Here is a 22,985-nt window from a genome sequence, read left to right as displayed (position 1 = left end):
TGACCACTTGCCCCTCCATATCCGCATCCAGTGACGCCTGGGGTGAGGTTGACACGGCGGCCGGTCGGTACCGTTGGGCCTTCATGGCCTGTTCGGGAGGAGTTTAGTTTTAGTTTTAATCCTTTTCGTAGACAAACAAGTTGAAGCCCATGTTTCGCTTTGCCTACAGCTGAGCCTACGTGATAGTTCTACTTAGACGTCAAATACCTCTTGGAACGCATCTTTCTGCTAGATATGGAAATTTTAACAATCCTTTGGCAGCTGCGCACAGCCGCGAGAAACCCCCTGCGGCATTCCCCGCCGTCCAAGCCCTTGCTACGCACGCAGCCCTCTACTGATGGCCAAGCAAACTAATAAGCGGAGCCAAGTCAGCTCTGCGGTACAACACTCTTAGTGTACCAAGTTGACCAGGGTCGCCAAAGAGGCTTTAATCTACAAAGTTTCTAAAGTCACCATGGTGACATTTGTCATTGCCTAGTAACAATGCGGTTGCATTCAAATTCCAAGATCTGCCGACTAGATTGAAAACTGACGAAGATTACAGCTTCAGTTTAATCACTTTTGGCTATTTAAAAGACACTGCGCACCCCCACTGGCTTCGTGGGACTCTGCGCCACACACTAACCCTACCATCAGCTCGTAACAGCCTGAAATCGGGACTCACCTGACCACGCCACGGTCTTCCAGTCGTCTAGGGTCCAACCGATTGGTCACGAGCCCAGTAGAATTATGCAGGCGATGTCGTACTGTTGGCAAAGGCACTCGCGTCGGTCGTCTGCTGCCATAGCCGATTATCGCCAAATTTCGCTGCACCGTCCGAAGGGATACGTTCGGTAGTCCCACACTGATTTCTGCGGTTATTTACCCAGTTCTGCTGGTCTGTTAGCGCTGACAAGTCTGTGCACACGCCGCTGCCCTCAGTCGTCAGGTGACAGGCAATGCCTGAAGTTTTTTATTCTTGGCATACTTCACACTGTTGATCTCTGAGTATCTAACACCGTAACAATTTCTGAAATGTGATGTGCAACAACCATTCGGAGTTAAAGTCCCAATTCCTGACTATAATCACGTTGGAGACCTATTTACGTGACTGATCTGAGTCCAATTATAGCTCCGCCAATGCACTGCCCTAATTCCACGTGTACGTGATACTACCGCCTTATCTACACAGGGTGTTACAAAAAGGTACGGCCAAACTTTCAGGGCACACGCACACGCACACGCACACGCACACGCACACGCACACGCACACGCACACGCACACGCACACGCACACGCACACGCACACGCACACGCACACGCACACGCACACGCACACGCACACGCACACGCACACGCACACGCACACGCACACGCACACGCACACGCACACGCACACGCACACGCACACGCACACGCACACGCACACGCACACGCACACGCACACGCACACGCACACGCACACGCACACGCACACGCACACGCACACGCACACGCACACGCACACGCACACGCACACGCACACGCACACGCACACGCACACGCACACGCACACGCACACGCACACGCACACGCACACGCACACGCACACGCACAAAAAAGATGTTATGTGGACATGTTTCCGGAAACGCTTAATTTCCATGTTAGAGCTCATTTTATTTTCGTCCACCTACGCTCAATGGAGCACGTTATCATGATTTCATACGGGATACTCTACCTGTGCTGCTAGAACATGTGCCTTTACAAGTTGGACAACTTGTGGTTCATGCACGATGGAGCTCCTGCACATTTCAGACGAAGTGTTCGTACACTTCTCAACAACAGATTCGGTGACCGATGGATTGGTAGAGGCGGACCAATTCCGTGGCCTCCACACTCTCCTGACCTCAACCCTCTTGACTTTCATTTATGGGGGCATTTGAAAGCTCTTGTCTACGCAACCCCGGTACCAAATGTAGAGACTCTTCGTGCTCGTATTGTGGACGGCTGTGATACAATACGCCAATCTCCAGGGCTGCATCAGCGCATCAGGGATTCCATGCGATGGAGGGTGGATGCATGTATCCTCGCTAACGGAGGACATCTTGAACATTTCCTGTAACGAAGTGTTTGAAGTCACGCTGGTACGTTCTGTTGCTGTGTGTTTCCATTCCATGATTAATGTGATTTGAAGAGAAGTAATAAAATGAGCTCTAACATGGAAAGAAAGCGTTTCCGGACACATGTCCACATAACATATTTTCTTTCTTTGTGTGTGACGAATGTTTCCTGAAAGTTTGGCCGTACCTTTTTGTAACACCCCGTATATACATATCGCTATCCTATGACTTCTCATTGTGTTCGAGTCTTAAACAGGAAAACAAATATAACGGTGCATATATAGTTTATTATCTGACGAACAACACAAGTAGTATATTTTTTTATTGTCGATTCTGGAACGTGGTCGGTACACTCATTACTATGCTAAGAGGGGGTCTTGTAGGTGGGTAATGTGTTACAACGTTAGTGTAGTCAAGTTTAACGTGGTTTTACCGCCTCGTGGCCTCGGAGCAGAGGGCGTGTACGTCGGTCGCTGCAACAGGAGCCGCGGTCGCGCTATTAGGCCGCCGAGCACCGCCTCTCCTCGCCTGTAACCGGGCCCCCTGCCGCTCTTCATCTGCGACGCCTGGCCTTTGTGACTGACAAGTGGCCGGCGGAAACTCTGCAGGAGGGGGGGGGGGGGGGGGGGGGGGCGGCGGCAAGGGGCACCCTCGAGCGCGCACAATGCCGCCACACCCCGGCGCCAGCCTTCCTCACTTCCTGCTCTATCAACGCCACGCCGCCGGCTCTGGTTTCAGAGTCGGGAAGCCAACAATCATGGAACGCTACGTACCAGAGCCGAGGAACTACGTTCGTTGCCCGCTGGAATGTGCCTCCAGGCACGGCAGTACGCAACGATACGGTCACAGCGATGCTCCTTATATCGTGTGCTCATCTACATCTGCATGGCTACTCTGCAAAGTTCCTGGCAGAGGGTTCATCGAATAATTCTCTATTCTTCCACACTAACCGCGCGTGCAAGAAACTAACATCTTTCCACGCGAGCTCAAATTTCCCGTATTTTATTATAACGATTCTTTCCCCCCTATGTAGTTGAGCGCCAACATTTCCACATTCTGAGGAGAAGGTTGGTGATTTAAATTTGTGAGAAGATCCCGCCGCAACCAAAAACGCCATTGTCTTAATGTTATCCAGGAGTCCCGCATCTACGATCTACGATACGTCCAAGCCGGGACAAAAAATTTTATACAGGATAAAAAAATATTTAAACCGACAAACTCTGGGAGGTTGTAGGGGACATCAAAACAAATATTTTTCCCTAATGTCATTTTTTTCCTATGAAGATTATTTAAACCGTTGGAGGCCGTATTACGCTCTTCACTTGTTACAGGCCGTATTACGATCTTCAGTTGTAGACAACTGCTGTCCACCAATGTAGTAGTGCATTGTCTCCCTTTACTAATGGAGCGATACACCTGGAGTGAGTACACTGACATGCATGGTGTCTACTACGTAGCGCACCACAACGGACGAGCTGCACAGCGGGTTTATCAGCAACAATGTCCTAATCGCCGTATCCTGCATCATACGACCTTTGCTGCTGTGAGACCGGATCATTTAGCAGATTACCTGGACAGGGACGCCGTCGCACGGTAAGAACGCTGCAATTTGAGGAAGCTGTCTTGCAGCATGTGGAGCGGGATCCTTCAATCAGCACTCGTGCAAAAAAACAGTCCTTCGAGAGCAAGTGTTACGTCCTTTCCACTTACAGCGTGTCCACAACCCGGAACCAGCGACCACATTTCTGAAGAGGTTGATATGTTAACTATGTTAGAGGAAATGTAAGACATGTTATTTAGTTTTAAGTTGGCCAAAATGCACTGCAACGCTTCTTCGCACAGCATTCTTCTATCGAACGTAACTGTATTTCGCTCTGTGGAATTCAAACTTGTATATTTTCTAATGGAAGCCACCAAATCTGTATTCAGGACAGTTGAAATTAAATGTCCTGTGGTGCCTCCACTGGTACCAGTCGGCCGGTATGGCATCCTCTTCCCGTCAGCAGGTCGTGGTTTAGTGGCTGGCGGCTAGCGTCGCTAGCTCTGGATCACGGGGTCCTGGGTTCGATTCCCGGCCGGGTTGGGAATTTTCTCTACCCGAACTGGGTGGGATTATTTGTTACCGAGAGAATAAGAACTCTTCACAAAATTTGCACTCTTTATTGCCTATCAGCTAATAACTTCCTGTTTTGTGTGAAAATTATAGGAAACAGTAAACCAGTAAACACAAGAGGTAAGCCAGACAGTACACATTTATTCAGTCCTCAGGTCCCAGCATTTTTCTCTCTGATCTTGCTACAACTTTACAAGGCGTGCTTTCTTTTCTGCGAAAGAATCTACTACCTCATCAAAGTTCGTCAAACGTGAAAAATCAAAGTGTCGTTATCTAATATTGAAAAAGCTGTTAATACTAGTAGTACCCACGAGTGGTGTTACTGCTCGATTTAATTGCGTCTTATGTTGTCACTGTTTGCCAGATAAATCGAAACAGGTCATTCCAATGTTGCAGCAGTTCTAACACGCCAAATGAGCAAGACTTGACATGAATGGTCATTTTTATGTACCTCATTTACACAAATAACACGACAGAATGTAATTCACGAAGTACTAATATCAAATGCCTATAAAGCCTACTACAAGCAAAGACTTAGGAAACAATTTCACATTTCTTTCATACGCTCCAGTTTCACAAGCTTGAAATCGAAAATTAGTACTAGTACGAAATTTTTATATAAATTTGGAATCGTGTTATTCTTCCATATAATTTGCTTGATGCCCCCGTTTTTCTCCTTCCTTGTCCTAACAATGTTATCACTAATTCCTGCCAGAATCATCGGCTTAGTTATCCTGCACTTATTCTCCGGTTAGGAGAATAGAACTTAAGCGGCTGCTAACAGTTGACTGTACAAGTGACCCTTACTAGTGTAGCATTCTGGCAAAAAATCAATTTCATTTTCTTGGATATGCCGAGAAGATATGTAATTGTTCTTACCTGTTATTCCTATTAGCCGTTTATTTCCACTCTGGGGGTCAATCTGTGGATTTTGGTAATAATTATAACAATCTGATCACTTTCACACCCAATCAACCACATAACCAAACAGCTATTGGGATTCACCCGTCCGTGTTTCTTCGTCTTAGCTCGTATAGCCCCGTCCGCTTCTCTATGGGAAAACTTTTTTCTAAATGCGACGGGTATTCCCTAGCAGCGACATCACGTGCAGTATGCACGCATTCAAAAATCAACTTATGATTCGTTCAGAAATCAACCTCTAATGCGTTCAAAAGTGTTCAGAAACCAACAGATGCGTTTCAAAATCATATGATAATCGATAGACCAACGTGCGCTGGATGCTAACTGTCCAAACTTTGTAATTTCTCTGGGATGCGGCTAGGATTTCTGGAATAATGGCGTGTAGAACCTCTACCGGAGTTTCCGTAATTAATATTGATCAATCTTCGTGTTTGGTGTAGTCCCCTTTTTCTTAACCGTTGTAAGCAAACCTTCAGCGTTAAACCACTCCCGTCAGCCACTACGACATGGTTAACTGGATTCACAGACAGTTATCACGTTTACCCGTCCATAAATTCAATTCGTCTCTTTACTACATTGTCCCACTTGAGAGCTTCCTGTCTACGCGTGGCTTGTTATATGTAGTCAGTAGAAGTGTGCTGCCTGACAAATCTTTTGTTCACCGTCGTAAACAACGGCCAAGCTGAACTGCAAAACAAACATGTCTGCATAATGAATTACTTATGTACGATACAACCTCTTAACTCTTAGTAATATTTCCCTCCTCAGGTTTTTCGTTTTCAGAAGTCCTTTGCACTCTCTACAGGATTAGGACACAAGTCACCAGGTTTCTTATTAAACACGTGGGTGGTGTAATTCGTGTTTACTCAATTTTGTGTATCCTCTTGTACCGCGGCCACCATCGACCTCCTACGCTATCCTGGCGGACCTTTGATGGCCACGTCCGCTCGTTTCTCGTCGTACCGGTTCCGCCACGCTGACCCCTTACGTAACTACACGAATCCTGTGGTGGTTTCGTTTAGCAAGGCGCCGCACCTGCCTCGGCTATCAGCCGTCAATTCAGGAAACTGATCGCCCGAATCAGTTATGTTCCGTAGCCCATCAGGACCACCTGCAGTCTAAAATCCTTGAAGTTTTGGAAAGGTAGCACCTAACCACTCTCCAACTATGGATCACAGACCCCGAATTACCGACTTCGGAAGTTCTAGATTTATAACTACCAGCAGATTTTTAAATGGTCTTTTCTGATAAATAGTCACCATACTCAGAAATCTTAGGATCCTTCCTAATCGTACTCTAGAAATAACGCAGTGTGTCGTAGTACTTTTCATTGTTTCTGATCTATTTTTGTTCCAGTCATGGGTGTAGCTAGGTACAGAACTTTTAAGCATCTGCAGTTTTAACGTTATGTAGAGAGTCAAAGGTAAAGCTGTTCTGAACCCGGATGTTGGTTTGAGCAAAGTTCTATGTGAAGTGGTACGCCCTCTGTTTCCTCCACTCTGATTTAGCTTACCGGAGACAGTTGTGGGGGCCGACAGTTTAATGTAGACTCTGAACCATTGTGCATCTTGGTATTTCTCACATTAATAATTGCCAGAGGTGAAAGAAACCTGGAAGTGATAAAAACCCCAAGACCTAGTGGGTATTCATCCGTAGACCTTTTGATTTGTAGTGACTTCTAGTCACCGAGTAACATTTATGGTCTTACAGTAACAGTACGATTCGCAAATTCTGTCCTCAGCACCGTGTCTGAATATTAGCTGTGGATTTCCGCGAGGTATTGAATGCTCACCAGTTTAAATTTTCGCCGGCCGCTGTGACGAACAATCTTAGGCGCTTCGGACCGGAACCGCGCTGCTGCTACGGTCACAGGTTCGAATCCTGCCTCGGGGATGGATGTGTGTGATGTCCTTAGGTTAGTTAGGTTTAAGTAGTTCTAAGTTCTAGGGGACTGATGACCTCAGATGTTAAGTCCCATAGTGCTCAGAGCCATTTGAACCATTTACAACGCTAGTTGTAGTCGCGATTCAAAACATTCAGACTTTCCTATGACGAGCATACTATTTGCCAAGGTAAGGCGCGTACGAAACAAATTTATATTTTTACGGAAGTTTTGCCTTATTCCAAAATTTTGCACGTACGTCAGTAGAAGATTTTTTCTTATTTGTATCGCTAACGAGGGGGAAAAAAATTTCAAAGCAGGAAACTAATTACCGACCAGCAGTATCACCTGAAGAAGGGCCAAAATTTACAATTTATGAAGTTTCGCTAGTACTTGTTTCGCATTCAGCTAGATGTATCTGACTTCTGAGAATGCCACATGCTTTAGTAAGTAGGGTAATGTATGACCTATCATCGGCTGCTTGATAAACCCGGTATAAAGTTTCCTGAAGGCGAGTGTGTGTGAGGGAAAAATGTTTATTCAATTGTTACTTTAAAAGCTTTTAAAGCAAAAGCGATAAATCATTACGGCCACCTCTAGCGTGAACCACGGAAAGGAACAGTCATTTTAAATTTTACATTAATAAACATACAATTTGTATTTGTTTAGTTTCAATGAACTATTTTTCCATTCCTTTTCGTAAAGAACTAGAAAATCTTGAGCTGCTTCCCGTCCCTCATGTCACCAGTTAATCGTTTGAGTGCTTCGGCAGTTTCCTACAAACTATATTTTTGTTCAGCATTGTGTGTTGTGGATCTTTTATCATCTGCTCACCGCTTCGCTCATACAACCAACGTTCAACCATTCACACGTGAAAAACTGCAGACTGCGGAAACTGATGTTCTCAGTGCTGTTCACATCGAGGCGCCCGAAGACATGGAGGACATGCGAACTTTGACAGTTCGCTGAAAAAACCAGCGGAATACGAATGCGCACCTGCGAATGCGAATAGAACACTGTTCGCTCGCCTATTTTTCACGCAAGAGAGAAAGGTTCCTTGCGTTACTTTCTACGTAAACCGAGATTGACAGCCTGGTTTATCTTTTTCAAGATTTTAGACATGGCTGAAACAGCAACTGTTCAAATTCTTCACGGTAAATGATGACAGCCGAAACAGTTGCAGGATAAAGATTTATTAAAATTCTTGACTACGGTTTCGGTATATCTAAATATACCTTCATCATAAGTAAAATACCCTGAACAAGAAGACACTTTCATTAGCAAAAACTTAGCATCGGAAATGAGAAAGAAGGAACACTATACCTTAAGTAAACCTAAAATTACCAGAGAATTACAGGCACAAAAACTCACTAAAATTACATCCTGCAATGGAGATTAATAAAACAATAGTGCCAAAGGCGTCGTCAGTAGTTAAAACATCTCCATTTATACAACGTGATTATGGACAGAGGGTTGATGCGAACAGCTTAGCATCAGTACTTCGCCTATATCTGTATTGACTACTAACGACGCCTATATCTGTATTAACTACTAACGACGCATTTGGCACTATTGTTTTATTAATCTCCACTGCAGGATGTAATTTTAGTGAGTTTTTGTGCCTGTAATTCTCTGGTAATTTTAGGGTTACTTAAGGTATAGTGTTTCTTCTTTCTCATTTTTGATGCTCAGTTTTTTGCTAATGAAAGTGTCTTCGTGTTCAGGGTATTTTACTTCTGATGAAGGTATATTTAGATATACTGAAACCATGCTCAAGAGTTTTAATAAATCTTTATCCTGCAACTGTTTTGGCTGTTATTTACCGTGGATTATCTTTTTCAATTAATGTCAGATTCGAATACTGCGCTGGCTTTTCACTTACCCGTCATTTCGGCAGCTCTCGTATTAATTTCGGCACTTCATCTACATGATTACTCTGCAATTCACATTTAAGTGCTTGGCAGAGGGTTAATCGAACCACAATCATACTATCTCTCTACCATTCCACTCCCGAACAGCGCGCGGGGAAAACTAACACCTAAACCTTTCTGTACGAGCTCTGATTTATTTTATTCTGATGATCATTCCTACCTATGTAGGTTGGGCTCAACAAAATATTTTCGCATTCGGAAGAGAAAGTTGGTGACAAATTTCGTAAATAGATCTCGCCGCGACGAAAAACTTCTTTGCTTTAATGACTTCCATGCCAACTCGCGTATCATATCTGCCACACTCTCCCCTATTACGTGATAATACAAAACGAGCTGCCCTTTTTTGCACCCTTTCGATGTCCTCCGTCAAACTCACCTGGTAAGGATCCCACACCGCGCAGCAATATCCTAACAGAGGACGAACGAGTGTAGTGTAAGCTGTCTCTTTGGTGGACTTGTTGCATCTTCTAAGTGTCCTGCCAATGAAACGCAACCTTTGGCTCGCCTTCCCTACAATATAATCTATGTGGTCTTTCCAACTGAAGTTGTTCGCAATTTTAACACCCAGGTACTTAGTTGAATTGACAGCCTTGAGAATTTTACTATTTATCGAGTAATCGAATTCCAACGGATTTCTTTTGGAACTCATGTGGATCACCTCACACTTTTCTTTATTTAGCGTCAACTGCCACACCATACAGCAATCTTTTCTAAATCGCTTTGCAACTGGTACTGATTTTCGGATGACCTTACTAGACGATAAATTACAGCATCATCTGCGAACAACCTAAAAACTGCTTAGATTGTCACCCAGGACATTTATATAGATCAGGAACAGCAGAGGTCCCAGGACGCTTCCCTGGGGAACATCTGATATTACTTCAGTTTTGCTCGGTGATTTGCCGTCTATTACTACGAACTGCGACCTTCCTGACAGGAAATCATGAATCCAGTCTCAACTGAGATGTTACCCCATAGGCCCGCAGCTTGATTAAAAGTCGCTTGTGAGGAACGGTGTCAAGAGCTTTCCGGAAATCTAGAAATACGGAATCAACTTGAGCTCCCCTGTCGGTAGCGGCCATTACTTCGTGCGAATAAAGAGCTAGCTGCGTTGCACAGGAACGATGTTTTCTGAAACCATGCTGATTACGTATCAATAGATCGTTCCCTTCGAGGTGATTCATAATGTTTGAATACAGTATATGCTCCAAAACCCTATTGCAAACCGACGTCAAATTCACCTTCGCTCCCAACCAAGACCTCTGGCTATGCTACAGATGTCACCACAGCCAGATGTCTAGTACTGCGCTGTAAGCCTGAAAGTTGCTTGTAAAATTTTTAAAATTGTTGTGTAAAAAAATATAAAAGAGCGAATAAGATGGCATCTAACAGTGCCCTTTCCGCCACGCACTGTAAAATGGCATGTGGAGTAGCCATTGTAAGTGAAGATGTAGGTAGGAGCTAGCGCGCCCAGAGCTGTGAATGTATGGTCGTCGGGTAAAGCCGTCGGCCACGCCTTACATGTGAACAGCTGATTTCCTTATGCTCGATCTAGTGTGACCCCTTCCCCTCCCCCCTTGCACGCACTCTCGCCGACCGTCCTGCTAATTCCAGAAAGGGGAAATTTTGGGTGGTCATCGCGAATCTGACCGGAGCCCTGAGGTGACAGCAACGCTAACCGCTAGACCGCGCAGTCTGCGCGTTAACAGCCACAGGGTGGGATGGAGTCAGGATATTCGGCGCGGTAGCGACAAACCCGCTCCTCCAGTCGCGGTGACGTGCGGGCAATCCACGCAGCGTGACTCACCGGCGCCGGACGATTCGCGCCGCATCGATTGGGGCACGCGTGACAGCTCACCTTCCACCGCCATCCCCCTTCCCTTCCGCTTTCACAAGGCGTGGCCGACGACGGTACCCGGTGACCATACATTCACAGCTGTGAGCGCGATGGTTCTTACTTACATCTTCACTTACATGGCTACTCCACATGCCATTTTACAGTGCGTGGCGGAAAGGGCACTGTTCGACGCCATCTTACTCGCTCTTGTATTTTTACGCACAATTTTAAAAATTTTACAGCCAACTTTCAGGCTTAGAGCGTGGTACTGGACATCTGGCTGTGGTGACATCTGTAGCGTAGCCAGAGGTCTTGGTTGGGAGGGAAAGTGAATTTGGCTGTCAGCTTGTGTGGCCAACGATATGAATGTGCGATAAAGGTTGTAACAGACAGACCTAGGCCGTTGACTATGTTCGCGCCATATTTAACACTACGCCATATACAAACTCACTGCTCGTTTTGAGAACCAAAACTGCAAGGTAAATTCAGAATGCCTGCATTAGATGGGCAAGCCTTCGACTAGTACTTCGATGCACATATGTTACATAGACCGAAATGCAACAGGGTCCACTATGTATCTTACCAACTTAACGGAGAATAAAACTAAGCTGCGTCACCGTGTTTTCAAAGGAAACCAGTACACAGTTTAAAAAATAATTATAACCTTTGTATGACTGCTTATTAGAGTGTCTTGTAGAAGTCCGAAGCAAACTGGTCAAAAACTTTTCGAGATTTTTGGTGACAACGCTTGATTTGTTACGAGCGAGATCCCGGTACTGTGACCTTCCAGGAGGTGTTTTTTTTTAATTTACGCTTCGTTTCTGAGCATTTAAAAAGTGTGAATGTAACACTTGTTTTACATTGCTGCAGCAAAATCAAGCTATATAATCGCTCCAGTAGGTATACAAAAATGTGCATATTCGAATGCAACATTGTTGATTTCTAAGCAGAAGAAATGTCGGCAATTTAAGATTTTGAACCATATTTACATTTTTATTCATATAGAATTTACATACTGAAATCTTACAGTCTGTGGCACATTAAAAATGGGGGTGCCGTAAAGTTACGTGTGAGGGCTGCCCGCGCGCCTTTGTGTGTGTGTGTGTGTGTGTGTGTGTGTGTGTGTGTGTGTGTGTGTGTGTGAGAGAGAGAGAGAGAGAGAGAGAGAGAGAGAGAGAGAGAGAGAGAGAGAGACCCTTGGCCCGCACTTCGTGCGAGCAAAATATAACATTTGTTTAGTTACTGATTTTCCTTCTCATCTACACAGTGAACCAAAAATCAGACAAAATTGTTGAGTAGTTTAAGGGACTTTTGTCTGGTAGCTCATTATAGAGTAAGATGATTATGATTTAAGACGAGGGGCTCTCAACATCATGGTCATCAGCGCCGTGACGAAAAGTCAGCATGCCAATCTCATGGAAGAAAAAGTTGTAAAAACGTAATCTGGGGTAGAAGTTTTCTTCCACCATGTCAAGCTTGAAATCAGTTTGGGCCTATGAAGACACCAATGCGGCAATGTGTTCCATCCCTGGCTGTGTATTTGGAGGTTTGATAGATCCAGATCCTTTGAACAGTATCACGTACCCAAATGGCTAGGTCGCAAGGGGCCGATTCCTGAACAGCCATTCAATGTTGGGTTGGACCACTGCACTAAATGTCAATGACTGAGGTGACGCTGAGATTTTTAGGGCCTGTCGAGCCAAAAGGATATGTCGCCAAATCCAGAGTGGTGGTTCACCAGCCTCTGCACACAGACTAAGAACAGGGCTATATCTGAATGCCCTCATGGTGGACAGCATCTAACATCTTGAGGTAGGAAATACAGGCCGATCTATAGATAACGCTACCATAATCTAAACGTTATTGAACAAATACCTAATAAAACTGGAGGCAGGACCTGTCGGCTCCCCATGCTTTTCACTAAGGTATTTCAAATATTCAATGTCTACAAGTCCTTACTTGTAGGTCTTTCAGGTGTGGGTGTCAGGTTAATTCTGAGTCAAATAATAAACCCAAAAGGCCTACAGTTTCCTGAAAACTGAAAACATGACGCCTGTGGGCTGAGTATGACACGGCGAACTGTCGGTCCAGATGGGTCTGCCAAGGCCTGTGAACGGTGTTCAGAGCAGTTTATACATTTCGGAGGAAGTGAACAAGAATTGCCTGATTCGTGAGCTGAGCATCCACAATTTCCACATTTAGCCCTCCCATTACATCCCACACTGGTATGGCCAAATCTTTGATATTTGAAACATCACATTGGGTTAGGAACAAACGAGCAAACCTTAAGACGGAAATAGCCTGCAAGGATGTGTTCGGGTATTTCTGGAGTACTAAAAGAATAAATGGGGGAAGATTTTTCTAATTTGTTATTGATTCCTCATAATTCTGCACTTCAATGATACCCTTTTTTTCCATTCTTCATATAAATCTGCAGGGTCCATATCCATTATATTCGAGCAGGTATCTACGCCTTTACTAAAGTTAAGGGCGTTATGCAACTCAGCCTCGATTGGGCAGTCACTTAAGGCCTTACATCCCAGAAGCTTAGATATTTGGTTTGAATTAGCAGTTTTATTTAGAAGTGTTTCATTACGAAATCATTTGAAACTTTAGGGACCCAGCAATATCCTCCAATGCCTTGTGAATATAGAAAGGGGATATCTTCTCAAAGCTTCCCCTGTTCTTTTAATTACAATGAAAGTTATGGCACACGAGTGCCCTGCTATCATTCTGAGACTACTTCTCAGGAGGCGTGACCAATCGAGCTCTTTGATGAGTGGGTGAAGGTACTACCTGAGGGTACAACCACACCATCAGAAGTTGTGGTTTGATGAGATCATTCCATAGGGATCCCACGAGACGCTACGCAAACAACCGTCGACCCAGGAAGAGCCCTACATACGGCAGGTGCCACAGAGGTTGCCTAATAGTGATGTTTTACCTCAACAGCCATTCACCTTATCAGCATGTAGCACACTGAGGTTGAGGTTTTTTTCCATAGAGGTATGTACCTTCCTCGCGGTCCAGGTGGTGAAGGCAAGGCCCCCATTCTCTGAAACACAGAACATTCCACCGCCACACTGCACGGTGGTCGCTGAAGCATGGCCGGAGATTATAGTAACAACTAGTGGCACTTACCAGTCCCCAATTTAGGAACCTGGAGTCACCAAACCTGTACCTAGTAACTGAATGCTGAGCCCCTGGGGGTTCGTTGGAGTAAAAGTTGTCTCAGTTAACTGTTTCCATAAGAACACTTATGAGATACCTGTAAATCAAAATGTACAAAACAGGTGTACAGATGCAAAATCACTGCCGGCCGCGGTGGTCTCGCGGTTCTAGGCGCGCAGTCCGGAACCGTTCGACTGCTACGGTCGCAGGTTCGAATCCTGCCTCGAACATGGATGTGTGTGATGTCCTTAGGTTAGTTAGGTTTAAGTAGTTCTAAGTTCTAGGGGACTGATGACCACAGCAGTTGAGTCCCATAGTGCTCAGAGCCATTTGAACCATTTTTTTTTGCAAAATCACTGATGTGGTCACCGCAGTCGTGTCGCTGTTCCATTAGATTTAGTGAATACACGAGGGTTCACTACTAAACCTATTCATACTGCCGTGTACCAATGCATAATACTGAGAAAACCAGAGACTGAACCGAGAGTACTGAATGCAAGTTTGACATCAGAGAAAAATGGGCAGTAGTCGCAACAGCAAGCAGCGTGTTTGAGTGGAGCAAGTTTGTTCCCAAATATATACAGTGTATTCCGTTAACATTTGCGCTACTGTGCAGATATTTTCAGTGCAGTAATGGTACGAAGATAAATGGGGGAGAAAAGTAAGAAATTAGATGAAAAATTGGGGCCTGCTCCAACGAAGCATCAGAGATACTAAAATATTCCGAAAAAAATATTTTAAAAATTTCCTTTTAAGCGAAGCAATGTGGCCGAGTGTTCTAATGTACGAAGTATACTACCTTTTTTTCGCAGCCCATTAAGTGCTATAGGCCCTCTGTTCCTGATCTACATAAATGATTTAGGAGACAATCTCAGCAGGCCTCTGTAGGTAATGCTATCATTTACCGCCATGTGAAGCCCCCAAGTCGATAAAAACGAACTGCGAAATGATTCAGACAAGATATGTTTGTAGTGGAAAAGTTGCAATTTACTCTAAATCGTGAAAAGTGTGGAGTCATCCACACGAGCACTAAAAAGAATCCGCTAAATTTCAGTTATACGATGAATTATAAATCTAAAGGCTTTAAACTCAACTAAATAATTAAGGATGAAAATTACGAATAACTTAAATTGGGACGATCACAGATAATGATGTGGGGAAAACAAACCAAAGACCACGATATACTGACATAACACTTAGAAAATTTAAGAGGTCTGCTTACACTACGCTTGTCTATCCTCTTCTGGAGTGTTGCTGTGTGGTGTGAGAACCTCATCGGATAGGATCGATGGAGGACTTAGAAAAAGTTCAAAGAAGGGCAACTCGTTTTGAATGATCGCGAAATAAGGGAGAGAGTGACACCGATATGATACAAGGATTGGCATGGCAGCCATTAAAAGTGTTTTTCGCTGCAGCAGGATCTTATGAAATTTCAATCACCAACTTTCTCTTCAGAGTGAATATTTTTTTTGCGCCCATCTATATAGGGAGAAATAATCATAAAATAATATGAATCGGAGCTGGGACCGAATTATTCCCGCGCGCTGTTCGAGAGTGGTATGGTGGAGAAGTACCTTAAAAGTGATTCAATGGACCCTCCACCAAGTACTTAATTGTGTATTGCAGAGTAATCACGTAGATTTAGAATGGAGAGCGAACACAAGACTGCTCTTACGCCTCTGTACAAGCTTACTGAAGAATGTTCTTAGTTTCCGTAAGTCGTTTTGGAATTGTATGGCATCTTTCCATGTGTATCAGTTAAGATTATTAGCACTTTTGTTACACAGACGCCACTCACACGGCCGTTGTCATACCGTCTCCTTATTAGTCCGTCTTGATGGAGGGCCCACACACTTGGCAGCAGTGAAAAAATACACACAATGTGTTTTGCAGACATTTTGTAGTCTACTGTTTCCCGTGTTCTGCCAATCTGTCACTTGCTTCCCCTACAACTGAGCCAGCGTCTTTTCCAAGAGCGGACCCAGGAAGCCCAGCCACACAATCCAGTATCAGTTTGAAGGAAGTCAGAACATGCGAGTGTTGCCTAGAAGAAAGTCGTTCCAAAGCCATCTGAACTTGCGCCACTCTTCTCCTTACAGCTGCAAATACCAGATTGATGTTCTCAGACCAAGTTGCGTTCTACAAGCCACAGCAAAACTGCTAATGTGAGTACAAAATGTTTGATTTAACTGAAAAAGACGACTGTGGCCGCAAACTATCACAGTATGTACAAATCTCCCACGAACCACACTGTTTAATTAAATGGTACACACCTTGTTATGCTCGGTGATCAATTCTTCGTTATTTTGTAAGTAATCTTTCACAAAACTAACGAGTAGTTGCCGCCCCTTCACTGTGCATCACAGCATACCTCCTTGTGGAACTTCCTGGAAAATTGAAGTGCGCGCTGGACCAAAACCAGAACACTACCTTTCGCGGCCACATGTTGAGTTGGTAAGACCATCCCCAGGGAACCCAACTGTTCGAGGCCTAATACGTTCCAGTTTGTATGTATGACGCCAAATATTTTTTCCTTCGAACTTATTTATTGCGAAAATCAGATTAGACATTTCGCAATCAGACGTTCCTATCTTCAAACAACTGTAAATGACGCTCTGAGTAGAATAAACTGTTTTTCTTACTCTTATGGTTTCTCTCCATAGAGAGACACGTGGATGCTATCCTCTAGTTTTGACCTCCAAATTCTCGACCATTCAGTGCAGCCTTTACAGAGTACTGGAGTTTAACTCTCACGATTCAGATATCCATCGCAGCATAATTTGAAAACCCAGATAAATACCAGTTGGAATAAAAATACATTTGGCATAATGAACTGGTATCTGACAACCCCCCTACTAATCACATCGATAGCGTAAAAAAATATTTCAAGAAGTTTCTAAAGAGTATATAAAATGAATAATTCGGAAACAGTATGGCCGACTCATTCACTGCGCTGTTTCTCCAAAGAGTGCTAGTCGAACAAAGATATTTTATATAACTTTAGAAAGTGAGACAGATACTGACGGATAAACCGGTGGGGAGGGAGTCGTCTGCGACAATCTTCCATGACCCAGCTGAAAATTATCCGCGAAAGACAAGCCATCTGGATATAGTTAAATCTGTTATTAATGGGAGATTCCTGCTTGATTTAAATTATTTTGAGTTACTACAGTATTCTTAATGCCTTCCGCCAAGAATTTTCCTTGTGCTGCTCTAGTTCATAACTTTTACTGGTTTCACGACGCACTACCTCAACTGCAACACCATTTCCCAATAGTCATAATGCAGGTGACAAACGCTTGGAAGTAGAGAATTTAACATAACGCAGGTGATAATTTCTCCTTTCAAGACTACTGGAAAACATATTCCTACACTAATTTATCGCGTCATGTTATCAATACAGACAGCAGCCGTCCCTGGTATTATTATTTCGACATTGAATACTTTGTTCATCCCGCAAGCTGCAAATGTTCCTATCTGTACAGCTGTTACATTATTACATTGGGTTTACTAATGGTCCAACACGACGTATAATATATGGAGTCAGACGAGGCGAGCACTGGTTAAGATACTGGATTTGCAATAAGCAGGACGGATGTCTGGACATCCCCACACGATCATTCAGATTAAGGTTTTCCGTTGTTTCTCAAAATCGCATAAAGCACGAGCCGCAACAGTCCCTTTGAGAAGGATGTGGGCACTTTGCTCCCTCACCATCCTAGCGCAAACGAATCTTTCTGTTGTTGACGTCGACGGGACGCTTCACACCAAACTTTTTTTACTCTGAGCGTCAGACCAGATGAGCACTCATTATCTACAGCCACTGTTTCTGCTTTAATGTCTTATTAGTTTTTGGACACGTTAAGTATGTAAAGATATTATGCAATCCAATTCCATTCTTCTTCCGCATGCGGTGCAAGTCACCGACACATACTTTCGAGAAAATTGCTTTCCTTCGTCGATGAGTAATCGTTACACATTCTGCAAAAGTATCCTCCTGACAGATTAAAACTGTTTCCCGGGCCGGAACATAAATCCTGAATCTGCCTTAGTCAATACGCTCATACCGAGCTGAGTTACCAAGGATGACTCATGACCATCCCTCACAGCTATTCCGCCAGTGTCCCCTCCCACACAGCGTACACCCCGATGCTGACTGAAAATCAATTCTGTATTTTGAAATACTAATTTTAGCACAGTATCATACATTCTCAGTCTTTCTTTATAGGCAAGAATATTTTCTTAAGTAAACCGATGGCTGAAGTTTGGCAAAACGACTTTAGTATGGGGTGTAAACCGTGGATCCCACACATCAAGGGAAGGTTAATGAGTGCCACCAACAGAACCACGCCTAAATGAAGGCGTTATCAGCTTTGTTTCCCTAAAGCACTGCAGATGTGTTGATAGACGATCTCGGAACAATGTTCCTTCCCTAGTGGATTTCGTATCAGCGGTCCATTCGATCATATTTCTCCTTTGACATTTCCCATCACGAAAATGAACTCCCGACACCGCCTTAAGATATTCCAAGTCTTAGCTCAGGCGGTATAATTTCTGGGCTCTTAATAATATAAAGTTGCTGTAAGATGAAACTACTAGCAGCGCTAGTTTAATAATATTTTAACATGTTCAAATGATACCAGAATTCTACCAAGTTTATCCATCTGTGCGATGAATATTCCTTCGTTGTCATACCGCTTGGGTACACGTATTTTACATTTGATGGTGAATAGCAGATGAGTCACCGTTTCGATATGACGGCCTCCGCTAGCTGCCGTAATAGAATCCTTTAGACGGAACTGCTTACTATTTTTATTTCCTTTCTAATCTGGTATTAACGCAAACAACCGCGAAAAACCAAATGCTACAACAAATCAGCTAAACGTCAAATTGCCTGTGCTCTAGACACTTCAAAACATTCAATTTTATTAGACGCAGACCTTCGTGACAATCCAGTTTCAGCAAGCCAGGAATACGTGTTTCAGTTTAAATGTACTTTCTCGACGACAGAACACTTCCTGCTGCCGCTGAAATCGAGAATAACACGCTATACATCCCCTCATCCACGGATGCGAGAGAAACTTGTTGAATGAGAAAGCCATCCCGCATGGCATACAGGCTTCACGCAGAAGAGAACATGTATTGATCGGGCAAGGCGCCACACCCTTCACAAGTTGACCTGCGTCCCATCTTTAGTGCGATTTCCTTCAAAAATATTTTTTTTAAAAAAATCATGATTTTAAAAAAGTAATTCCATGCCTGCTATAACTAACCTGTTGTACTGCGGAACCGGCGCCACCTGTTGAGACTGCTGGACAACGGCTAACAAATTAGGCACTTCCCATATGGTTTACAACATTCTTTATGATAGGAAATATAATCCAGCTTACAGTAATTCTATGCGAGGAAACATGTGTCTGAGGGAAACGTGCTTTTCAGAATACTCCGAACAAACCAAATGGTAAAAGAAAAGCATGAACAAAGGCACAGCTGCTAACAGTGCCGCTTACGAAAAATTGAAGTTTTACTCACCAGGCCTTGACGCGGATCAGGATTTCGCCTTCGCCGAGTGTTGGCTCTGGTTTCTTCAAAACCTTTACTGACTTTAAGCCACCGAACCCTGTCAGAACAACTGCTCTCATTTCTTTCGGTGGCTGTTCTGGAGCCTTTTCCGTGGATTCGGCTTCATCGCTAGCTGCAGGAGCCTCCGCCTGAGACTCAGGTTTCTCCTGAGCCTTCTCTTCAGTCGGCTTATTCTCAGGCTGATCAGACATGATGAATCCAAGAAAGATGCTGGAGAACTGTCACTCTCAAACCGGCCCGCTAAGCGACAAGATAGGAAGTGGTGGCACGGAGCCAAGTATTAACAGGTGCCGGCGCCCCACCACTCCCACACTGCGCGAGGTAAAATAGTTCAGAGTTCTACATACAAATTCGTTTAAAGTTAAACTTGATTATATAAATTTAGGACCTTTTATAAATCGTTATTATATGTTAGAGTCTTTTTATTCAATACTAACGCGAGTAGTGTTATAAAGTTGCGCATTAATATTATACTTCGATATATCGCTTTCGCTTTTCAACGCGCGATTCTCATCATGCAACAAGCGCAAAAACGTTGGATAAGCAGTATATAAATTGTAAAACTATAGTTATGATGAATTTATAATAAATACGAACTTCTAAGACACTGGGTAGACAAATATTCAGAGGAAATATAGTGGCATTAGTTTTTTTATTTGTTATGGACAGTTCTTCTATAATTAAATTCATAATAATATATAGTTCATAATTAAAATAAAAATTCTAATATTTTATCCTTATTTTATCGTTTTTACCAAAAAAATCCGAAGTAGTAAAATTTGGCTTAACTTTGATGTAGTGCAGAGATGTTAGTGAAATAACATAAAGATGTGAAGGGCAGTGGCTGGTGGCTGTGTGCTGTTTCTGTTGTTTGTAAACATGAATAGCTTCATAATGTGTTTATGTATTGTGTTCCAAACTATTTGCAAAAATGACACGTATTTACAGGAGCTGGCTTTTGGAATATTCTGTGGTGAAAGATTTGTAATTAAGGCAGTTACGAACACTGTATTTCATAAGAGGGACATGCGCTGAAACTTGTCTGAAGGTAAAATAAAACTGAAATGTAAAATGATGTTGCTTCATTTGAGTGCAGTTGTTGTTACAGTTGCGATGTATTTTTATGTATTAAACGAGGACTTCCACATGACGTGGTGTGAGCTAATGTCATGCACTCGTACTGAAAAAACTGATCAGCACATTGTCAATGGTTCATCTGTTTGGTGTACTTTCACAGAGCATGGTAAACGGTTGTGCAGTTTTAAGAACTTGTATTTTAAGCCACAGGAAAATTTATTTTTGTTTTTGCTCAACGAGGATTCAGTTGTCTCTGGTATTGGAAGAAAAGAGGATCTCAAGAGTTTTGACGCCTCAGCGGTCTTAAATCACAACCGATTCCATCTTCAAATAGTTCCAGTTTCCGCAGATGATAACATTATTGGAAGAAACTTAAGCTTTCTTGATTCAGTGTTCGCTCTGTGGCGGTTCAAAATGGACAATATCATGCATGTTTTGCATGACGATTTACTGCCCCTTTATTACACATACTCACATATATGCAACGGTGACATAGAACTATGTCGTGAAAAGTATAGATTGTTTTTCGTAGATGGTGGTGGAATAGGTACATTGCATGAATGGTACAAATTGTTTTCTACCAAAGAACCTATCCAAGCAACGGAACTGAAATCTCATGACGTGATCTGTTTCATTCATTGTCATGTGGGGCTTGTTTCAAACACTCTGTGGTACCAGTACGGGTTTGGGCGGCCCCAAGGACCCATTAAAAATCTCAATCTACATGGCCATTTGTTATTACAGTTTTCTGCTTTCATTAAGAAAAAATTAAATCTATCGTCTGTTAAGAAGTCAGAAAGGCAAAAGCAGGGTGTTTTGCTTAGTAGACAAATAAACCGCCGGATTTTGAATGAAATGGAGCTGATAAACTCAATGAAACAAACATATAATTCCATTTTTCATGATGAAAGTCTCAGAATTGACAAATTAGATTTGTCCACAAATGACACAAAGACATTAATGTCACTTATACATAATTCAGACATTGTTATTGGGATGCATGGCTCAGCTATGATCCTTTGCCTTTTTGTGCAGCCAGGGGCTTTGGTTATTGAAATCTTTCCCTTTGGTATTAATCCTGATTATGTTTCACCAGTAAAGGCCCTTAGCAAGGTTGCTGGTTCATTTTTCAATTATTTCCAGTGGGTTAATGAAAAAGAAAATAATTCCTTTCCAAATGAGAATGCACACCAATTACATGGTGGTATCAGCCACTTGTCAGAAGGAGAAAAGGCGTATATTAGAAGTATCAAGGAAGTGCCTGCTGTTGAATGCTGTCATAATACAGTCTATTTATATCGTATGTTCCAGGATACTGTTGTTGGTCAAGAATTTCTAGCCTTATTTTCAAAAGCTATCCTGAAACACAATAGTTCTGCACATACTACATCTGGCACAAAGGAAAATTTAATTGAACACTGGTACTTCCCTGCTCAAGTAAGAAATTTAACATGTGTAGTTAATAATCAGAAAATTGCTGTCAAATGGATGACACCTCTTAATGTGAAGACTAATCATAAGTATGAAATAACTTTATCAAGTGGAGATTGGCACTTGTCAGTTACAGCAGAAAAAACAGATGTATTAGCCACAGTCCCACCAAAGGCAAAAATGAAAACTATACAGGTGTGGGTAAAATGCATAGCTCAAGGTGTTGAGAGCTCGGATGCATACACTGAATGTAGCAATGGATGATTTTTGTCATTACATTGCTTCATTGAAAATAGTTGACTGTTTTTCATATTCAGATGATTCATGCCAGCACTGTATGGATTGTATCCTTTTTTGGTAATATTTATGGTATATTACATAAAGGAGCCCAGTTCATTGAATTTTGGCAGTTTTTTTTAAGTTTTTTTGTCATAAAGTTATGCAATTTTCATACAGTTTCATCTATAAATTAATATTTCCTAAATTACTTTTTTTTTTGAGAAACTTTTGTGTGCAGTGAGCAATACATATTACATTAAATGTCTGGAATTTACTTGTTTTTTATATACTCTTCAAAATATAAGCATATTGTTGCACTCATGAATGCTGACAGAAAAATAAAAAAGCATCTGCAGAGTTATATACAGAGTTTTAATGTTTCCAAAATAATAATAATAATTGTTTTTGTTTTTAGGTTCAAATATTGTGATAAGTGTTGAAATATGGACAAACACAAGTATAATTGTAATTTATACACACACAATTTGTCCAGTGAAAAATAAGATTGCCTCACTAGTGTATATTAAATAAGCAAATACTGGTGTCTGAAAATATCTATACAGGTCGTGACTTAGAGGAAAAGAACCTGTCAGGAGCAAGATCATTTTAGACAATTCGGATACTGAAGATCAAAATTTTACACTTTTGGTGCCAGGTTAATGACATTACACTTGACTAGAAA

General features: G+C 42.7%; 2 protein-coding genes across 3 annotated transcripts in view; one reads left to right on the top strand and one right to left on the bottom strand.

Moving 5' to 3' along the window:
- Positions 1–19,787, bottom strand: part of LOC124615597 (synaptic vesicle membrane protein VAT-1 homolog-like) — a 159,128-nt gene extending 139,341 nt beyond the window's left edge. The window contains exon 1 of one of the 2 annotated variants that reach the window (XM_047143586.1): positions 19,466–19,787. In XM_047143586.1, coding sequence (XP_046999542.1) covers positions 19,466–19,707 — 242 coding nt within the window. In that variant the 5' untranslated portion in view covers positions 19,708–19,787. The remainder of the gene's footprint in view (positions 1–19,465) is intronic. The other variant, XM_047143585.1, reaches the window with a different exon arrangement.
- Positions 19,788–20,294: 507 nt separating this feature from the next.
- Positions 20,295–22,550, top strand: LOC124615626 (protein O-linked-mannose beta-1,4-N-acetylglucosaminyltransferase 2-like). Its single transcript, XM_047143632.1, has one exon. It carries the CDS (start codon positions 20,588–20,590, stop codon positions 22,286–22,288), a length of 1,701 nt encoding a protein of 566 aa, XP_046999588.1. The 5' UTR covers positions 20,295–20,587; the 3' UTR covers positions 22,289–22,550.
- Positions 22,551–22,985: the final 435 nt, after the last annotated feature.

This window comes from Schistocerca americana, chromosome 5 (genome assembly GCF_021461395.2).
Source record: "Schistocerca americana isolate TAMUIC-IGC-003095 chromosome 5, iqSchAmer2.1, whole genome shotgun sequence".
NCBI classification, from domain to species: Eukaryota; Metazoa; Arthropoda; class Insecta; order Orthoptera; family Acrididae; genus Schistocerca; species Schistocerca americana.
Note: the sequence above shows the minus strand (reverse complement) of the source record. Positions and strands in the feature narration are given on the sequence as shown.

What these genes read in the sequence shown, in the direction of transcription:
- LOC124615626 (XM_047143632.1), top strand. Translation starts at nt 20,588, where the DNA reads ATGATGTTGCTTCATTTGAGTGCAGTTGTTGTTACAGTTGCGATGTAT.